This window comes from Panulirus ornatus, chromosome 11, assembly GCF_036320965.1.
Source record: "Panulirus ornatus isolate Po-2019 chromosome 11, ASM3632096v1, whole genome shotgun sequence".
In the NCBI taxonomy this organism is placed as follows: Eukaryota; Metazoa; Arthropoda; class Malacostraca; order Decapoda; family Palinuridae; genus Panulirus; species Panulirus ornatus.
Window position 1 is genome coordinate 22,179,048 of NC_092234.1, and position 22,489 is coordinate 22,201,536.

Sequence of the window (22,489 nt, forward strand, 5' to 3'; positions counted from 1 at the left end):
AAGATGTTTCAAAAATTCAGTATTCACTCTTCACACGTGTTCCCCAGGGATCTGTCCCATCACCTCTCTGATTTCATTTAATCATATTCTCTCTCCTTCACTTATGATGCTATTCACTCTACTGCTGAGGATTCTATACTTCACTTATGATGCTATTCACTCTACTGCTGAGGATTCCATACTTCACTTATGATGCTGTTCACTCTACTGCTGAGGATTCCATACTTCACTTATGATGCTATTCACTCTACTGCTGAGGATTCCATACTTCACTCTATTGCTGAGGATTCTATACTTCAAGTTTTTCTTCCTCTTCTCCTCCCTTTGATACTTGTTTTTTTCTTTCGTGCTGATCATATTTCCCCTCTCAGGTCAGACCTGTGCAGCATTCCGCAGTTGGGAAGCAATAACCTGATGAAATGTAATGGTGCTAAAATGCGATCTTTCCCTTTCACTCTCTCCAAGAATAATTTCTTTCCTTCTGTTCAATTTCATAATAGTACACTTCAACCCTGTAGTAACATAAACATGTTGGAAACTACCATATCCTCCACTTCTGTCCTGGAAACCCCACATAATCAATATCACAAAGTCTTCTCAAAAGCCGGGAGTGTTGTATAGGTTGTGAGCAGCTGTTTCGTATCCACAGCGGCTTTATTCGCCCTGTGATGGAGTACTACTCACACATCTGGGGTGGCTCATCCTCCACCTTTCTATTAACTAGATAGGAACCCAAAAGCTTCGGTCTAGTTAATTCTCCTGGTATCACCTGTCTTCAACCTTCCCATCCCGTATGCCGCATGTTGTTGCTCTCTCTCTCTATTCTATAGGTATTATTTTGGTCACTGATCTCGTGACCTGTCTGCAAGTGTCTCCGTCCACAAGGCTTGAATGTGAAACACGCGTTTGGCCGCTGCTTCCCTCAGGTTCTCTGTTGGGAACAGCGACTCGAGGATTGGCTGTTACTTTTGTCTTCCCCTCTACATGTTATAATTTTTCTTCCTTTAAGGTCAGGCTTACAAACACCTAAGGAGTCCTGACTAATTTCTTTCTTTTTCTTTCGATTTTTTTTAATCATCTGAGATGGCCTTAGGTCAGGTTTTACCCGTTCCATGTCTCTCACTGAGAACCATGTCTCGTGGTTCTCAGTGAATGTAGGTTTGCGGCAGGGGTGTGTGATGTCTCCATGGTTGTTTAATTTGTTTATGGATGGGGTTGTTAGGGAGGTAAATGCAAGAGTCTTGGAAAGAGGGGCAAGTATGAGGTCTGTTGGGGATGAGAGAGCTTGGGAAGTGAGTCAGTTGTTGTTTGCTGATGATACAGCGCTGGTGGCGGATTCATGTGAGAAACTGCAGAAGCTGGTGACGGAGTTTGGTAAAGTGTGTGGAAGAAGAAAGTTAAGAGTAAATGTGAATAAGAGCAAGGTTATTAGGTACAGTAGGGTTGAGGGTCAAGTCAATTGGGAGGTGAGTTTGAATGGAGAAAAACTGGAGGAAGTGAAGTGTTTTAGATATCTGGGAGTGGATCTGTCAGCGGATGGAACCATGGAAGCGGAAGTGGATCATAGGGTGGGGGAGGGGGCGAAAATTTTGGGAGCCTTGAAAAATGTGTGGAAGTCGAGAACATTATCCCGGAAAGCAAAAATGGATATGTTTGAAGGAATAGTAGTTCCAACAATGTTGTATGGTTGCGAGGCGTGGGCTATGGATAGAGTTGTGCGCAGGAGGATGGATGTGCTGGAAATGAGATGTTTGAGGACAATGTGTGGTGTGAGGTGGTTTGATCGAGTAAGTAACGTAAGGGTAAGAGAGATGTGTGGAAATAAAAAGAGCGTGGTTGAGAGAGCAGAAGAGGGTGTTTTGAAATGGTTTGGGCACATGGAGAGAATGAGTGAGGAAAGATTGACCAAGAGGATATATGTGTCGGAGGTGGAGGGAACGAGGAGAAGAGGGAGACCAAATTGGAGGTGGAAAGATGGAGTGAAAAGGATTTTGTGTGATCGGGGCCTGAACATGCAGGAGGGTGAAAGGAGGGCAAGGAATAAAGTGAATTGGAGCGATGTGGTATACAGGGGTTGACGTGCTGTCAGTGGATTGAATCAAGGCATGTGAAGCGTCCGGGGTAAACCATGGAAAGCTGTGTAGGTATGTATATTTGCGTGTGTGGACGTGTGTATGTACATGTGTATGGGGAGGGTTGGGCCATTTCTTTCGTCTGTTTCCTTGCGCTACCTCCAAACGCGGGAGACAGCGACAAAGTATAAAAAAAAAAAAAAAAAAAAAAGTCTCTCACTATATATATATATATATATATATATATATATATATTATTTATTTATTCATTTTGCTTTGTCGCTGTCTCCCGCGTTTGCGAGGTAGCGCAAGGAAACAGACGAAAGAAAATGGCCCAACCCACCCCCACACACATGTATATACACACACGTCCACACACGCAAATATACATACCTATACATCTCAATGTACACATATATATACACACACAGACACATGCATATATACCCATGCACACAATTCACACTGTCTGCCTTTATTCATTCCCATCGCCACCTGGCCACACATGGAATACCATCCCCCCCCTCTCATGTGTGCGGGGTAGCGCTAGGAAAAGACAACAAAGGCCTTATTCGTTCACACTCAGTCTCTAGCTGTCATGCAATAATGCCCGAAACCACAGCTCTCTTTCCACATCCAGGCCCCAGACAGCCTTCCATGGTTTACCCCAGACGCTTCACATGCCCTGATTCAATCCACTGACAGCACGTCAACCCCGGTATACCACATCGATCCAATTCACTCTATTCCTTGCACGCCTTTCACCCTCTTGCATGTTCAGGCCCCGATCACACAAAATCTTTTTCACTCCATCTTTCCACCTCCAATTTGGTGTCCCACTTCTCCTCGTTCCCTCCACCTCCGACACATATATGCTCTTGGTCAATCTTTCCTCACTCATTCTCTCCATGTGCCCAAACCATTTCAAAACACCCTCTTCTGCTCTCTCAACCACGCTCTTTTTATTTCCACACATCTCTCTTACCCTTACATTACTTACTCGATCAAACCACCTCACACCACACATTGTCCTCAAACATCTCATTTCCAGCACATCCACCCTCCTGCGCACAACTCTATCCATAGCCCACGCCTCGCAACCATACAACATTGTTGGAACCACTATTCCTTCAAACATACCCATTTTTGCTTTCCGAGATAATGTTCTCGACTTCCACACATTCTTCAAGGCTCCCAGGATTTTCGCCGCCTCCCCCACCCTATCATTCACTTCCGCTTCCATGGTTCCATCCGCTGCCAGATCCACTCCCAGATATCTAAAACACTTAACTTCCTCCAGTTGTTCTCCATTCAAACTTACCTCCCAATTGACTTGACCCTCAACCCTACTGTTCCTAACAACCTTGCTCTTATTCACATTTACTCTTAACTTTCTTCTTTCACACACTTTACCAAACTCAGTCACCAGCTTCTGCAGTTTCTCACATGAATCAGCCACCAGCGCTGTATCATCAGCGAACAACAACTGACTCACTTCCCAAGCTCTCTCATCCACAACAGACTTCATTCTTGCCCTTCTTTCCAAAACTCTTGCATTCACCTCCCTAACAACCCCATCCATAAACAAATTAAACAACCATGGAGACATCACACACCCCTGCCGCAAACCTACATTCACTGAGAACCAATCACTTTCCTCTCTTCCTACACGTACACATGCCTTACATCCTCGATAAAAACTTTTCACTGCTTCTAACAACTTGCCTCCCACACCATATATTCTTACTACCTTCCACATAGCATCTCTATCAACTCTATCATATGCCTTCTCCAGATCCATAAATGCTACATACAAATCCATTTGCTTTTCTAAGTATTTCTCACATACATTCTTCAAAGCAAACACCTGATCCACACATCCTCTACCACTTCTGAAACCACACTGCTCTTCCCTATTCTGATGCTCTGTACATGCCTTCACCCTCTCAATCAATACCCTCCCATATAATTTACCAGGAATACTCAACAAACTTATACCTCTGTAATTTGAGCACTCACTCTTATTCCCTTTGCCTTTGTACAATAGCACTATGCACGCATTCCGCCAATCCTCAGGCACCTCACCGTGAGTCATACATACATTGAATAACCTTACCAACAAGTCAACAATACAGTCACCCCGTTTTTTAATAAATTCCACTGCAATACCATCCAAACCCGCTGCCTTGCCGGCTTTCATCTTCCGCAAAGCTTTTACTACCTCTTCTCTGTTTACCAAATCATTTTCCCTAATCCTCTCACTTTGCACACCACCTCGACCAAGACACCCTATATCTGCCACTCTATCATCAAACACATTCAACACACCTTCAAAATACTCACTCCATCTCCTAACATCACCACTACTTATTATCACCTCCCCATTAGCGCCCTTCACTGAAGTTCCCATTTGCTCCCTTGTCTTACGCACTTTATTTACCTCCTTCCAGAACATCTTTTTATTCTCCCTAAAATTTAATGATACTCTCTCACCCCAACTCTCATTTGCCCTCTTTTTCACCTCTTGCACCTTTCTCTTGACCTCCTGTCTCTTTCTTTTATACATCTCCCACTCAATTTCATTTTTTCCCTGCAAAAATCGTCGAAATGCCTCTCTCTTCTCTTTCACTAATAATCTTACTTCTTCATCCCACCACTCACTACCCTTTCTAATCAACCCACCTCCCACGCTTCTCATGCCACAAGCATCTTTTGCGCAATCCATCACTGATTCCCTAAATACATCCCATTCCTCCCCCACTCCCCTTACATCCATTGTTATCACCTTTTTCCATTTAGTACTCAGTCTCTCCTGGTACTTCCTCACACAAGTTTCCTTCCCAAGCTCACTTACTCTCACCACCCTCTTCATCCCAACATTCACTCTTCTTTTCTGAAAACCCATACAAATCTTCACCTTAGCCTCCACAAGATAATGATCAGACATCCCTCCAGTTACACCTCTCAGCACATTTACATCCAAAAGTCTCTTTTTCGCGCGCCTGTCAATTAACACGTAATCAAATAACGCTCTCTGGCCATCTCTCCTACTTACATATGTATACTTATGTATATCTCGCTTTTTAAACCAGGTATTCCCAATCACCAGTCCTTTTTCAGCACATAAATCTACAAGCTCTTCACCATTTCCATTTACAACACTGAACACCCCATGTATACAAATTATTCCCTCAACTGCCACATATATATATGCACAATCACCATTGAAAAGAGAAAATGTGAACAGCGAGTACTTTCGTTTATTACATCCTCAGACGGAATGGGGGAGATACAAGTGTTTAAGGCCTTAGAAGCACACGGACAGACTTTTAAGGACTTCAACACTTGTATCTCCCCATCTCTGTCTGAGTATATGATAAACGAAAGTACTCACTGTTCTGATTTTCTCTTTCCTGTGGTGATTCTGCATATATGTCTTCCCAGTGAAGTGAGGGTTCTGCATATATATATATATATATATATATATATATATATATATATATATATATATATATATATATATATATTTGACAGGCGTGCGAAAGAGAGACTTGGATGTTAATGTGCTGAGAGGTGCAACTGGAGGGATGTCTGATCATTATCTTGTGGAGGCTAAGGTGAAGATTTGTATGGGTTTTCAGAAAAGAAGAGTGAATGTTGGGGTGAAGAGGGTGGTGAGAGTAAGTGAGCTTGAGAAGGAGACCTGTGTGAGGAAGTACCAGGAGAGACTGAGTACAGAATGGAAAAAGGTGAGAACAATGGAAGTAAGGGGAGTGGGGGAGGAATGGGATGTATTTAGGGAATCAGTGATGGATTGCGCAAAAGATGCTTGTGGCATGAGAAGAGTGGGAGGTGGGTTGATTAGAAAGGGTAGTGAGTGGTGGGATGAAGAAGTAAGAGTATTAGTGAAAGAGAAGAGAGAGGTATTTGGACGATTTTTGCAGGGAAGAAATGCAATCGAGTGGGAGATGTATAAAAGAAAGAGACAGGAGGTCAAGAGAAAGGTGCAAGAGGTGAAAAAAAGGGCAAATGAGAGTTGGGGTGAGAGAGTATCATTAAATTTTAGGGAGAATAAAAAGATGTTCTGGAAGGAGGTAAATAAAGTGCGTAAGACAAGGGAGCAAATGGGAACTTCGGTGAAGGGCGCAAGTGGGGAGGTGATAACAAGTAGTGGTGATGTGAGAAGGAGATGGAGTGAGTATTTTGAAAGTTTGTTGAATGTGTTTGATGATAGAGTGGCAGATATAGGGTGTTTTGGTCGAGGTGGTGTGCAAAGTGAGAGGGTTAGGGAAAATGATTTGGTAAACAGAGAAGAGGTAGTGAAAGCTTTGCGGAAGATGAAAGCCGGCAAGGCAGCGGGTTTGGATGGTATTGCAGTGGAATTTATTAAAAAAGGGGGTGACTGTATTGTTGACTGGTTGGTAAGGTTATTTAATGTATGTATGACTCATGGTGAGGTGCCTGAGGATTGGCGGAATGCGTGCATAGTGCAATTGTACAAAGGCAAAGGGGATAAGAGTGAGTGCTCAAATTACAGAGGTATAAGTTTGTTGAGTATTCGTGGTAAATTATATGGGAGGGTATTGATTGAGAGGGTGAAGGCATGTACAGAGCATCAGATTGGGGAAGAGCAGTGTGGTTTCAGAAGTGGTAGAGGATGTGTGGATCAGGTGTTTGCTTTGAAGAATGTATGTGAGAAATACTTAGAAAAGCAAATGGATTTGTATGTAGCATTTATGGATCTGGAGAAGGCATATGATAGAGTTGATAGAGATGCTCTGTGGAAGGTATTAAGAATATATGGTGTGGGAGGAAAGTTGTTAGAAGCAGTGAAAAGTTTTTATCGAGGATGTAAGGCATGTGTACGTGTAGGAAGAGAGGAAAGTGATTGGTTCTCAGTGAATGTAGGTTTGCGGCAGGGGTGTGTGATGTCTCCATGGTTGTTTAATTTGTTTATGGATGGGGTTGTTAGGGAGGTAAATGCAAGAGTTTTGGAAAGAGGGGCAAGTATGAAGTCTGTTGGGGATGAGAGAGCTTGGGAAGTGAGTCAGTTGTTGTTCGCTGATGATACAGCGCTGGTGGCTGATTCATGTGAGAAACTGCAGAAGCTGGTGACTGAGTTTGGAAAAGTGTGTGGAAGAAGAAAGTTAAGAGTAAATGTGAATAAGAGCAAGGTTATTAGGTACAGTAGGGTTGAGGGTCAAGTCAATTGGGAGGTGAGTTTGAATGGAGAAAAACTGGAGGAAGTAAAGTGTTTTAGATATCTGGGAGTGGATCTGGCAGCGGATGGAACCATGGAAGCGGAAGTGGATCATAGGGTGGGGGAGGGGGCGAAAATCCTGGGGGCCTTGAAGAATGTGTGGAAGTCGAGAACATTATCTCGGAAAGCAAAAATGGGTATGTTTGAAGGAATAGTGGTTCCAACAATGTTGTATGGTTGCGAGGCGTGGGCTATGGATAGAGTTGTGCGCAGGAGGATGGATGTGCTGGAAATGAGATGTTTGAGGACAATGTGTGGTGTGAGGTGGTTTGATCGAGTGAGTAACATAAGGGTAAGAGAGATGTGTGGAAATAAAAAGAGCGTGGTTGAGAGGGCAGAAAAGGGTGTTTTGAAGTGGTTTGGGCACATGGAGAGGATGAGTGAGGAAAGATTGACCAAGAGGATATATGTGTCGGAGGTGGAGGGAACAAGGAGAAGAGGGAGACCAAATTGGAGGTGGAAAGATGGAGTGAAAAAGATTTTGTGTGATCGGGGCCTGAACATGCAGGAGGGTGAAAGGAGGGCAAGGAATAGAGTGAATTGGAGCGATGTGGTATACCGGGGTTGACGTGCTGTCAATGGATTGAAGCAGGGCATGTGAAGCGTCTGGGGTAAACCATGGAAAGCTGTGTAGGTATGTATATTTGCGTGTGTGGATGTATGTATATACATGTGTATGGGGGGGGTTGGGCCATTTCTTTCGTCTGTTTCCTTGCGCTACCTCGCAAACGCGGGAGACAGCGACAAAGTATAATAATAAAAAAAATATATATATATATATATATATATATATTGGAAAGGATCACGATTTTGCGCGTGATCAAGATATTCCTATGAGTCCACGAGAAAAATGAAACACGATAAGTTCCCAAGTGCACTTTCGTGTAATAATCACGTCATCAGGGGTAACTCAAGAGAGAAATATGCCAGTTGATATACATCGAAGAGACGAAGCTAGGACGCCATTTGGTGAACATGTTTACCAAATGGCGTCCCAGCTTCGTCTCTACGATGAATATCAAGTGGCTTATATTTCTCTCTTGTGTATCCCCTGAGGATGTGATTATTACACGAAAGTGCACTTGGGAACTTATCGTGTTTCATCTTCCCCGTGGACTCATAGAAATATATATATATATATTTATATATATATATATATATATATATATATATATATATATATATATATATATATATATATATGTATATATTCTTTTTTCTCCATTCAAACTCACCTCCCAATTGACTTGACCCTCAACCCTACTGTACCTAATAACCTTGCTCTTATTCACATTTACTCTTAACTTTCTTCTTTCACACACTTTACCAAACTCAGTCACCAGCTTCTGCAGTTTCTCACATGAATCAGCCACCAGCGCTGTATCATCAGCGAACAACAACTGACTCACTTCCCAAGCTCTCTCATCCCCAACAGACTTCATACTTGCCCCTCTTTCCAAAACTCTTGCATTTACCTCCCTAACAACCCTATCCATAAACAAATTAAACAACCATGGAGACATCACACACCCCTGCCGCAAACCTACATTCACTGAGAACCAATCACTTTCTTCCTACACGTACACATGTCTTACATCCTTGATAAAAACTTTTCACTGCTTCTAACAACTTGCCTCCCACACCATATATTCTTAATACCTTCCACAGAGCATCTCTATCAACTCTATCATATGCCTTCTCCAGATCCAGTGTTTTAGATATCTGGGAGTGGATCTGGCAGCGGATGGAACCATGGAAGCGGAAGTGGATCATAGGGTGGTGGAGGGGGCGAAAATTCTGGGAGCCTTGAAGAATGTGTGGAAGTCGAGAACATTATCTCGGAAAGCAAAAATGGGTATGTTTGAAGGAATAGTGGTTCCAACAATGTTGTATGGTTGCGAGGCGTGCTCTATGGATAGAGTTGTGCGCAGGAGGATGGATGTGCTGGAAATGAGATGTTTGAGGACAATGTGTGGTGTGAGGTGGTTTGATCGAGTAAGTAACGTAAGGGTAAGAGAGATGTGTGGAAATAAAAAGAGCGTGGTTGAGAGAGCAAAAGAGGGTGTTTTGAAATGGTTTGGGCACATGGAGAGAATGAGTGAGGAAAGATTGACCAAGAGGATATATGTGTCGGAGGTGGAGGGAACGAGGAGAAGAGGGAGACCAAATTGGAGGTGGAAAGATGGAGTGAAAAAGATTTTGTGTGATCGGGGCCTGAACATGCAGGAGGGTGAAAAGAGGGCAAGGAATAGAGTGAATTGGAGCGATGTGGTATACCGGGGTTGACGTGCTGTCAGTGGATTGAATCAAGGCATGTGAAGCGTCTGGGGTAAACCATGGAAAGATGTGTAGGTATGTATATTTGCGTGTGTGGACATATGTATATACATGTGTATGGGGGTGGGTTGGGCCATTTCTTTCGTCTGTTTCCTTGCGCTACCTCGCAAACGCGGGAGACAGCGAGAAAGCAAAAAGAAAAAAAAATATATATGTATATATATATATATATATATATATATATATATATATATATATATATATATATATATATATGTATATACATATATATATATATATATATATATATATATATATATATATATATATATATATATATATATATATAAGAGTGAGTGCTCAAATTACAGAGGTATAAGTTTGTTGAGTATTCCTGGTTAATTATATGGGAGGGTATTGATTGAGAGGGTGAAGGCATGTACAGAGCATCAGATTGGGGAAGAGCAGTGTGGTTTCTGAAGTGGTAGAGGATGTGTGGATCAGGTGTTTGCTTTGAAGAATGTATGTGAGAAATACTTAGAAAAGCAGATGGATTTGTTTGTAGCATTTGTGGATCTGGAGAAGGCATATGACAGAGTTGATAGAGATGCTCTGTGGAAGGTATTAAGAATATATGGTGTGGGAGGCAAGTTGTTAGAAGCAGTGAAAAGTTTTTATCGAGGATGTAAGGCATGTGTACGTGTAGGAAGAGAGGAAAGTGATTGCTTCACAGTGAATGTAGGTTTGCGCCAGGGGTGTGTGATGACACCATGGTTGTTTAATTTGTTTATGGATGGGCTTGTTAGGGAGGTGAATGCAAGAGTTTTGGAAAGAGGGGCAAGTATGAAGTCTGTTGGGGATGAGAGAGCTTGGGAAGTGAGTCAGTTGTTGTTCGCTGATGATACAGCGCTGGTGGCTGATTGATGTGAGAAACTGTAGAAGCTGGTGACTGAGTTTGGTAAAGTGTGTGAAAGAAGAAAGTTTAGAGTAAATATGAATAAGAGCAAGGTTATTAGGTACAGTAGGGTTAAGGGTCAAGTCAATTGGGAGATAAGTTTGAATGGAGAAAAACTGGAGGAAGAAAAGTGTTTCAGATATCTGGGAGTGGATCTGGCAGCGGATGGAACCATGGAAGCGGAAGTGAATCATAGGGTGGGTGAGGGGGCGAAAATCCTGGGAGCCTTGAAGAATGTTTGGAAGTCGAGAACATTATCTCGGAAAGCAAAAATGGGTATGTTTGAAGGAATAGTGGTTCCAACAATGTTTTTTGGTTGCGAGGCGTGGGCTATGGATAAAGTTGTGCGCAGGAGGATGGATGTGCTGGAAATGAGATGTTTGAGGACAATGTGTGGTGTGAGGTGGTTTGATCGAGTAAGAAATGTAAGGGTAAGAGAGATGTGTGGAAATAAAAAGAGCGTGGTTGAGAGAGCAGAAGAGGGTGTTTTGAAATGGTTTGGGCACATGGAGAGAATGAGTGAGGAAAGATTGACCAAGAGCATATATGTGTCGGAGGTGGAGGGAACGAGGAGAAGAGGGAGACCAAATTGGAGGTGGAAAGATGGAGTGAAAAAGATTTTGAGTGATCGGGGCCTGAACATGCAAGAGAGTGAAAGGCGGGCAAGGAATAGAGTGAATTGGATCGATGTGGTATACCGGGGTTGACGTGCTGTCAGTGGATTGAATCAGGGCATGTGAAGCGTCTGGGGTGATCCATGGAAAGTTGTGTGGGGCCTGGATGTGGAAAGGGAGCTGTGGTTTCGGGCATTATTGCATGACGGCTAGAGACTGAGTGTGAACGAATGGGGCCTTCGTTGTCTTTTCCTAGCGCTACCTCGCACACATGAGGGGGGAGGGGGATGGCATTCCATGTGTGGCGAGGTGGCGATGGGAATGAATAAAGGCAGACAGTGTGAATTGTGTGCATGGGTATATATGTACGTGTCTGTGTGTGTATATATATGTGTACATTGAGATGTATAGGTATGTATATTTGCGTGTGTGGACGTGTATGTATATACATGAGTATGGGGGTGGGTTGGGCCATTTCTTTCGTCTGTTTCCTTGCGCTACCTCGCAAACGCGGGAGACAGCGACAAAGCAAAATAATAATAGTAATAATAATAATAATATATATATGGGGTAAACCATGGAAAGTTTTGTGGGGCCTGGATGTGAGAAGGCAGCTGTGGTTTCGGTGCATTGCACATGACAGCTAGAGACTGAGTGTGAACGAACGTGGCCTTTGTTTTCTTTTCCTAGCGCAACCTCGCATGCGCGCTGGGGGAGGGGGGTGCCATTTCATGAGTGGTGGGGTGGCAACGAGAATGGCTAAAGGCAGGAACTATGAATATGTTACATGTGTATTTATGTATATGTCTTTGTGTGTATATGTAGGTATACGTTGGAATGTATAGGTATGTATAATTGCGTGTGTGGGCGTTTATATATATGTATGAGGGTGGGTTGGGCCATTCTTTCGTCTGTTTCCTTGCGCTACTTCGCTAACGTGGGAGACAGAGTCTAAGTATAAATGATAATTTTATATATATATATATATATATATATATATATATATATATATATATATATATATATATATATATATATATATATATATGGTTTTGATGGACGAGACCGGGTTATAGTGTTGGGTGATTTGAATGCAAAGGTGAGTAATGTGGCAGGGAATAATAATGTGGCAGGGAATAATTGGTATACATGGGGTGTTCAGTGTTGTAAATGGAAATGGTGAAGAGCTTGTAGATTTATGTGCTGAAAAAGGACTGATGATTGGGAATACCTGGTTTAAAAAGCGAGATATACATAAGTATACTTATGTAAGTAGGAGAGATGGCCAGAGAGCGTTATTGGATTACGTGTTAATTGACAGGCGCGCGAAAGAGAGACTTTTGGATGTTAATGTGCTGAGAGGTGCAACTGGAGGGATGTCTGATCATTATCTTGTGGAGGCTAAGGTGAAGATGTGTATGGGTTTTCAGAAAAGAAGAGTGAATGTTGGGGTGAAGAGGGTGGTGAGAGTAAGTGAGCTTGGGAAGGAAACTTGTGTGAGGAAGTACCAGGAGAGACTGAGTACAGAATGGAAAAAGGTGAGAACAATGGAAGTAAGGGGAGTGGGGGGGGGGGGGGGGGGGGGGGGAATGGGATGTATTTAGGGAATCAGTGATGGATTGCGCAAAAGATGCTTGTGGCATGAGAAGAGTGGGAGGTGGGTTGATTAGAAAGGGTAGTGAGTGGTGGGATGAAGAAGTAAGAGTATTAGTGAAAGAGAAGAGAGAGGCATTTGGACGATTTTTGCAGGGAAAAAATGAAATTGAGTGGGAGACGTATAAAAGAAAGAGACAGGAGGTCAAGAGAAAGGTGCAAGAGGTGAAAAAAAGGGCAAATGAGAGTTGGGGTGAGAGAGTATCATTAAATTTTAGGGAGAATAAAAAGATGTTCTGGAAGGAGGTAAATAAAGTGCGTAAGACAAGGGAGCAAATGGGAACTTCAGTGAAGGGCGCAAATGGGGAGGTGATAACAAGTAGTGGTGATGTGAGAAGGAGATGGGGTGAGTATTTTGAAGGTTTGTTGAATGTGTTTGATGATAGAGTGGCAGATATAGGGTGTTTTGGTCGAGGTGGTGTGCAAAGTGCGAGGGTTAGGGAAAATGATTTGGTAAACAGAGAAGAGGTAGTAAAAGCTTTGCGGAAGATGAAAGCCGGCAAGGCAACAGGTTTGGATGGTATTGCAGTGGAATTTATTAAAAAAGGGGGTGACTGTATTGTTGACTGGTTGGTAAGGTTATTTAATGTATGTATGACTCATGGTGAGGTGCCTGAGGATTGGCGGAATGCGTGCATAGTGCCATTGTACAAAGGCAAAGGGAATAAGAGTGAGTGCTCAAATTACAGAGGTATAAGTTTGTTGAGTATTCGTGGCAAATTATATGGGAGGGTATTGATTGAGAGGGTGAAGGCATGTACAGAGCATCAGATTGGGGAAGAGCAGTGTGGTTTCAGAAGTGGTAGAGGATGTGTGGATCAGTTGTTTGCTTTGAAGAATGTATGTGAGAAATGCTTAGAAAAGCAAATGGATTTGTATGTAGCATTTATGGATCTGGAGAAGGCATATGATAGAGTTGATAGAGATGCTCTGTGGAAGGTATTAAGAATATATGGTGTGGGAGGCAAGTTGTTAGAAGCAGTGAAAAGTTTTTATCGAGGATGTAAGGCATGTGTACGTGTAGGAAGAGTGGAAAGTGATTGGTTCTCAGTGAATGTAGGTTTGCGGCAGGGGTGTGTGATGTCTCCATGGTTGTTTAATTTGTTTATGGATGGGGTTGTTAAGGAGGTGAATGCAAGAGTTTTGGAAAGAGGGGCAATTATGAAGTCTGTTGGGGATGAGAGAGCTTGGGAAGTGAGTCAGTTGTTGTTCGCTGATGATACAGCGCTGGTGGCTGATTCATGTGAGAAACTGCAGAAGCTGGTGAATGAGTTTGGTAAAGTGTGTGAAAGAAGAAAGTTAAGAGTAAATGTGAATAAGAGCAAGGTTATTAGGTACAGTAGGGTTGAGGGTCAATTCAATTGGGAGGTGAGTTTGAATGGAGAAAAACTGGAGGAAGTGAAGTGTTTTAGATATCTGAGAGTGGATCTGGCAGCGGATGGAGCCATGGAAGCGGAAGTGGATCATAGGGTGGGGGAGGGGGCGAAAATTCTGGGAGCCTTGAAGAATGTGTGGAAGTCGAGAACATTATCTCGGAAAGCAAAAATGGGTATGTTTGAAGGAATAGTGGTTCCAACAATGTTGTATGGTTGCGAGGCGTGGACTATGGATAGAGTTGTGGGCAGGAGGATGGATGTGCTGGAAATGAGATGTTTGAGGACAATGTGTGGTGTGAGGTGGTTTGATCGAGTAAGTAACGTAAGGGTAAGAGAGATGTGTGGAAATAAAAAGAGCGTGGTTGAGAGAGCAGAAGAGGGTGTTTTGAAATGGTTTGGTCACATGGAGAGAATGAGTGAGGAAAGATTGACCAAGAGGATATATGTGTCGGAGGTGGAGGGAACGAGGAGAAGAGGGAGACCTAATTGGAGGTGGAAAGATGGAGTGAAAAAGATTTTGTGTGATCGGGGCCTGAACATGCAGGAGGGTGAAAGGAGGGCAAAGAATAGAGTGAATTGGATCGATGTGGTATACCGGGGTTGACGTGCTGTCAGTGGATTGAATCAAGGCATGTGTATGGGGGTGGGTTGGGCCATTTCTTTCGTCTGTTTCCTTGCGCTACCTCGCAAACGCGGAAGACAGCGACAAAGCAAAAAAAAAAAAAAAAAATATATATATATATATATATATATTTTTTTTTTCTTTTTATATATATATATATTTTTTTTTTCTTTATTTTGCTTTGTCGCTGTCTCCCGCGTTTGCGAGGTAGCGCAAGGAAACAGACGAAAGAATGGCCCAACCCGCCCACATACACATGTATATACATACATGTCTACACACGCACAATAGACATACCTATACATCTCAATGTATACATATATATACACACACAGACATATACATATATACGCATGTACATAATTCATACTGTCTGCCTTTATTTGTTCACATCGCCACCTCGCCACGCATGGAATAACAACCCACTTCCCCCTCATGCGTGCGAGGTAGCGCTAGGAAAAACACCAAAGGCCCCATTCGTTCACACTCAGTCTCTAGCTGTCATGTAATAATGCACCGAAACCACAGCTCCCTTTCCACATCCAGGCCCAACACGCTTTGCATGGTTTACCCCAGACGCTTCACATGCCCTGGTTCAATCCATTGACAGCACGTCGACCCCGGTATACCACATCGTTCCAATTCACTCTATTCCTTGCACGCCTTTCACCCTCCTGCATGTTCAGGCCCCGATCACACAAAATCTTTTTCACTCCATCTTTCCACCTCCAATTTAGTCTCCCACTTCTCCTCGTTCCCTCCACCTTTGACACATATATCCTCTTGGTCAATCTTTCCCCACTCATTCTCTCCATGTGACCAAACCATTTCAAAACATCCTTTTCTGCTCTCTCAACCACACGCTTTTTATTTCCACACATCTCTCTCACCCTTACATTACTTACTCGATCAAACCACCTCACACCACATATTGTCCTCAAACATCTCATTTCCAGCACATCCACCCTCCTGCGCACAACTCTATCCATAGCCCACGCCTCGTAACCATACAACATTGTTGGAAACACTATTCCTTCAAACATACCCATTTTTGCTTTCCGAGATAATGTTCTCGACTTCCACACATTCTTCAAGGCTCCCAGAATTTTCGCCCCCTCACCACCCTATGATTCACTTCCGCTTCCATGGTTGCATCCGCTGCCAGATCCAATCCCAGATATCTAAAACACTTCAATTCCTCCAGCTTTTCTCCATTCAAACTTACCTCCCAATTTACTTGACCCTCAACCCTACTGTACCTAATAACCTTGCTCTTATTCACATTTACTCTTATCTTTCTTCTTTCACACACTTTACCAAACTCAGTCACCAGCTTCTGCAGTTTCTTACATGAATCGGCCTCCAGCGCTGTATCATCAGCGAAGAACAACTGACTCACTTCCCAAGCTCTCTCATCCACAACAGACTGCATACTTACACCTCTTTCCAAGACTCTTGCATTCACCTCCCTAACAACCCCATCCATAAACAAATTAAACAACCATGGAGACATCATACACCTCTGCCGCAAACCTACATTCACTGAGAACCAATCATTTTCCTCTCTTCCTACACGTACACATGCCTTACATCCTCGATAAAAACTTTTCACTGCTTCTAACAACTTGCCCCCCACACCATATATTCTTAATACCTTCCACAGAGCATCTCTATCAACTCTATCATATGCCTTCTCCAGATCCATAAATGCTACATACAAATCCATTTGTTTTTCTAAGTATTTCTCGCATACATTCTTCAAAGCAAACACCTGATCCACACATCCTCTACCACTTCTGAAACCACACTGCTCTTCCCCAATCTGATGCTCTGTACATGCCTTCACCCTCTCAATCAATACCCTCCCATATAATTTCCCAGGAATACTCAACAAACTTATACCTCTGTAATTTGAGCACTCACTCTTATCCTCTTTGCCTTTGTACAATGGCACTATGCAAGCATTCCGCCAATCCTCAGGCACTTCACCATGAATCATTTTTTTTTTTTTTTTTTTTTTTTTTTATACTTTGTCGCTGTCTCCCGCGTTTGCGAGGTAGCGCAAGGAAACAGACGAAAGAAATGGCCCAACCCCCCCCATACACATGTACATACACACGTCCACACACACAAATATACATACCTACACAGCTTTCCATGGTTTACCCCGGACGCTTCACATGCCTTGATTCAATCCACTGACAGCACGTCAACCCCTGTATACCACATCGCTCCAATTCACTCTATTCCTTGCCCTCCTTTCACCCTCCTGCATGTTCAGGCCCCGATCACACAAAATCTTTTTCACTCCATCTTTCCACCTCCAATTTGGTCTCCCTCTTCTCCTCGTTCCCTCCACCTCCGACACATATATCCTCTTGGTCAATCTTTCCTCACTCATTCTCTCCATGTGCCCAAACCATTTTAAAACACCCTCTTCTGCTCTCTCAACCACGCTCTTTTTATTTCCACACATCTCTCTTACCCTTACGTTACTTACTCGATCAAACCACCTCACACCACACATTGTCCTCAAACATCTCATTTCCAGCACATCCATCCTCCTGCGCACAACTCTATCCATAGCCCACGCCTCGCAACCATACAACATTGTTGGAACTACTATTCCTTCAAACATACCCATTTTTGCTTTCCGGGATAATGTTCTCGACTTCCACACATTTTTCAAGGCTCCCAAAATGAATCATACATATGTTAAATAACCTTACCAACCAGTCAACAATACAGTCACCCCCTTTTTTGATAAATTCCACTGCAATGCCATCCAAACCTACTGCTTTGCCGGCTTTCATCTTCTTTAACGCTTTTACTACCTCTTCTTTCTTTACCAAATCATTTTTCCTAACCCTCTCACTTTGCACACCACCTCGACCAAGACACCCCACATCTGCCACTCTATCATCAAACACATTCAACAAACCTTCAAAATACTCACTCCATCTCCTTCTCACATCACCACTACTTGTTATCACCTCCCCATTAGCCCCCTTCACTGAAGTTCCCATTTGCTCCCTTGCTTTACGCACTTTATTTACCTCCTTCCAAAACATCTTTTTATTCTCCCTGAAATTTAATGATACTCTCTCTCACCCCAACTCTCATTCGCACTCTTATTCACCTCTTGCACCTTTCTCTTGACCTCCTGCCTCTTTCTTTTATACCTCTCCCACTCATATGCATTTTTCCCCTGCAAAAATCGTTCAAATGCCTCTCTCTTCTCTTTCATTAATAATCTTACTTCTTCATTCCACCACTCACTACCTTTTCTAATCAACCCACCTCTCACGCTTCTCATGCCACAAGCATCTTTTGCGCAAGCCATCACTGCTTCCCTAAATACATCCCATTCCTCCCCCACTCTCCTTACCTCCATTGTTCTCATCTTTTTCCATTCTGTACTCAGTCTCTCCTGGTACTTCCTCACACAAGTCTCCTTCCCAAGCTCACTTACTTTCACCACTCTCTTGACCCCAACATTCTCTCTTCTTTTCTGAAAACCCCCACAAATCTTCACCTTTGCTTCCACAAGAGAATGATTAGACATCCCTCCAGTTGCACCTCTCAGCCCATTAACATCCAAAAGTCTCTCTTTCGCGCGCCTATCAATTAACACGTAATCCAATAACGCTCTCTGGCCATCTCTCCTACTTACATACGTATACTTATGTATATCTCGCTTTTTAAACCAGGTATTCCCAATCACCAGTCCTTTTTCAGCACATAAATCTACAAGCTCTTCACCATTTCCATTTACAACACTGAACACTCCATGTATACCAATTATTCCCTCAACTGCCACATTACTCACCTTTGCATTCAAATCACCTATCACTATAACCCGGTCTTGTGCATCAAAACCACTAACACACTCATTCAGCTGCTCCGAAAACACTTACCTCTCATGATCTTTCTTCTCATGCCCAGGTGCATATGCACCAATAATCACCCATCTCTCTTCATCAACTTTCAGTTTTACCCATATCAATCTAGAATTTATTTTCTTACACTCTATCACATACTTCCACAACTCCTGATTCAGGAGTAGTGCTACTCCTTCCTTGCTCTTGTCCTCTCACTAACCCCTGACTTTACTACCAAGACATTCCCAAACCACTCTTCCCCCCTTTACCCTTTAGCTTCGTTTCACTCAGAGCCAAAACATCCAGGTTCCTTTCCTCAAACATACTACCTATCTCTCCTTTTTTCTCATCTTGGTAACATCCACACACATTTAGACACCCCAATCTGAGCCTTCGAGGAGGATGAGCACTCCTCGCGTGACTCCTTCTTCTGTTTCCCCTTTTAGAAAGTTAAAATGCAAGGAGGGGAGGGTTTCTGGCCCCCCGCTCCCGTCACCTTTAGTCGCCTTCTACGACACGTGAGGAATGTGTGGGAAGTATTCTTAATCTCCTATCCCCAGGGATATATATATATATATATATATATATATATATATATATATATATATATATATATATATATATATATATATCTTTTTCTTTCATACTATTCGCCATTTCCCGCGTTTGCGGGTAGCGTTAAGAACAGAGGACTGGGCCTTTGAGGGAATATCCTCACTTGGTCCCCTTCTTTGTTCCTTCTTTTGGAAAATTGAAAAAAAAAAAGACGAGAGGGGAGGATTTCCAGCCACACGCTCCCTTCCCTTTTAGTCGCCTTCTACGACACGCAGGGAATACGTGGGAAGTGTTCTTTTTCCCCTATCCCCAGGGATATATATATATATATATATATATATATATATATATATATATATATATATATATATATATATATATATATATATATATATTCATAAGCTTTGACCTACAATCATCAAAACTTTCATGTTTATCGAAGTGAAATTTGATATGCATTCGGAGAAAGAATATATGAGAGTGAGAGAGAGAGAGAGAGAGAGAGAGAGAGAGAGAGAGAGAGAGAGAGAGAGAGAGAGAGAGAGAGAGAGAGAGAGAGCTCCACATGTTTGAGGTGATTTATCCGTTATTGTGGAAATGTGTGAAAGAGTGTAAGGCAGTGTGGGCCAGATTGATGTAGGTGAAAATGTAAGTGGCATGCATGAGATGGGTGATTATTAGTGCTTCTGCTCCTGGCCATGAACATAGGAGAGTAGTGTGGGGAATGCGTATCAAGTGTGCCAATAGTTTTGATTCAAGAGGCAGGACGTTAGTGATGTATGTTTTATATGTAAAAGTGAGTAATATTGCAACTGGGGGCATAAAGGAGGAGGGGTACGAGGTATTCAGTAAGGTGACCAGAAATGGTGAACGACTTGTGAAGTTATGTGCTGAGAAAGGACTGGTGATTGGGAGTACCTTCTTTAAAAAGAGGGACATACATAAGCATACGTGGGAGTGTAGGAAATCTAGCTAGGAGGCATTATTGGATTACGTGCAAGAGATGGTTGGATATGAATGTGCTGAGAAGGGCAGCCGATGGGATGTTTGATTTACCTTATGGAAATATAGATGATTTGTAGACATGTGCAATAGAGGAAATGATATGGGTGAGATGAGAGGAGTAGAAGTAAGTGAGCTTGGAAAATAGGCTTGTGTGAAGAAATATCAAGAGAAATCGAGCGCAGAATGGCAAAAGGTGAGAGTAAAAGAAGTTACGGGAGCGGGAGAGGAATGGGAGGTTTAGGGAAGCAAGGTTGACATGTGCGGGACAAGTGTGTGACGTGCGGAAGGTGGGAGGCGTGCAGGAGAACGGGTAGTGAGTGGTAGGGCGACGAAGTGAGGTCGTAAGTGAAAGAGTAAAGGAGGTGTAGCGAGAGTGTTTTCGGGTAAGGATTGTGAGTGAGTGGGAGATGTACAAGGTAAAGCGGCAGGAGGTCAAGAGGAAGATACAGGGGCAGAAAAAGAAGGAAACCAAAGTTGGGATGAGCGATTATCAGGAAGCCTCAAGAAAAATAAAATATTATGGAAGGAGGTTTAAAATGTGTGAAAAACAAGAGGACAAATGAGAAAATGAGGACATGGGTGAGTTGGGCATATGGGAAAATGATAACAGGTAATGATGAGGTGAATAGGAGTATTTTGGAGGACTGTTGCATGCGTTTAACGATAGGGTGGCAGATATAGGGTTTTTGGGTCGAGGTGGTATGCTAAGTGAAAGAATCATGGAGAGCGGTTTGGTGAAGAGAGAAGAGGTGGTGAAAGCCTTGCAAAAGTTGAAACGTGACAAAGCAACAGGTCATGTATACTCTCTTCTTTCCTAAATCTTTCATCAACTAGGCCGTAAACTTCCGTGTGTGTGTGTGTGTGTGTGTGTGTGTGTGGTTGTGTGTGTGTGTGTGCGTGTTTCGTATCTTATGCTCTTGATTGCTACAGTTGCCTAAAGGGAGTGCAGGTGAGGTGCGACATGACAAACGATGATGGAGGCTGGACCGTCATGGTCAAGAGACAAGAGCAAACACCACAGGTTAACTTCAGGGTCGGGTGGCAAGATTACAAGACCGGGTTCGGCAACACAACTACAGAGTATTGGCTGGGTACGTTACAACTCTTATCTTGTTTTTCTTCTTCTTCTTCTTCTTCGTATCATTATTATCATTTTTCCATCTTTTTATTAATATCTCATGTTCATCAGTCTGTGCTGTACATGTTCTGGACCTCTCAACTAACAGCAGAGAGGCTGATGGGACACCAAGTGGTTCGCTGCCGTCACATTGTGTCGCATGTTGTCCTCCCTACACCAAGGTTGACGCCTCCCTCGCTCTCCGGAATGATTTACTATCGTCCACAGAACCTCCCCTCCACCACCTCACCCTTCCCTTTAGACTGATATTCTTAAAGTTTCTCGTAATTTCACGCAAAGACGCATTTACCTCGCAACGTCCAATCGTTACTGGTGATGCGTAGGACAGTGAGGTCATAACACGCATGTCAAGGTTTCCAGAGTCACTCCACCTGGTCTTCCATGCTACGAGTCCAGTGGATCTGTTATTTCCGAGAATTGCATTCACGAGGAGAGCGTAAGTTACTTGCCTCAAGCGAACCAGAAACATACACAGAACAACAAGCCAATTATGGCAGATTTGTGTAGTGTTTGTAGCAGTTTTGTGAGGTATGAGTGGAAGTTTTGTGTAGTATTTGTGGCAGTTTTGTTTAGTGTTTGTGTTAGTTTTACTCAGTGTTTGTGTTAGTTTTACTCAGTGTTTGTGTTAATTTTATTCAGTGTCTCTGGCAGTTTAGTTTAATGTTTGTGACAGTTTTGTGCAGTACTTGTGACAGTTCTGTACAATGTTTGCCGCGGTTTTATTTCGTGTTTACGGCAGTTTTGTGCAAGTTTTGTGAACGTCTTGTGCAGTTTCTGTAGCAGTTTTGTATAATGGTTGTGACAGTTTTGTGCAGTGTTTGGGGCACTTTTTATGGTGTTTTTGGCATTATTGTGAAGTCTGTATTTTGGTTTTGTGCAGTGCTTGTGGCAGTTTTATGCAGTGCTTTTGGTATTTTTTGCAGTGCTTGTATAGTTTTGTGCGGTGCTTGTGGCAGTTTTGTGCGGTGCTTGTGGCAGTTTTGTGCGGTGCTTGTGGCAGTTTTGTGCGGTGCTTGTGGCAGTTTTGTGCGGTGCTTGTGGCATTTTTGTGCGGTGCTTGTGGCAGTTTTGTACAGTGTTT

At 42.9% G+C, this 22,489-nt stretch overlaps 1 protein-coding gene across 2 annotated transcripts in view; it reads left to right on the forward strand.

Moving 5' to 3' along the window:
- The window catches only part of LOC139751376 (techylectin-5B-like), a 94,433-nt gene that overhangs the window by 37,156 nt on the left and 34,788 nt on the right, over window positions 1-22,489 (forward strand). For both annotated transcript variants that reach the window (XM_071666745.1, XM_071666744.1), the window contains one exon: window positions 21,201-21,361. In XM_071666745.1, the coding sequence (XP_071522846.1) occupies window positions 21,201-21,361 (161 nt within the window). The remainder of the gene's footprint in view (window positions 1-21,200; window positions 21,362-22,489) is intronic.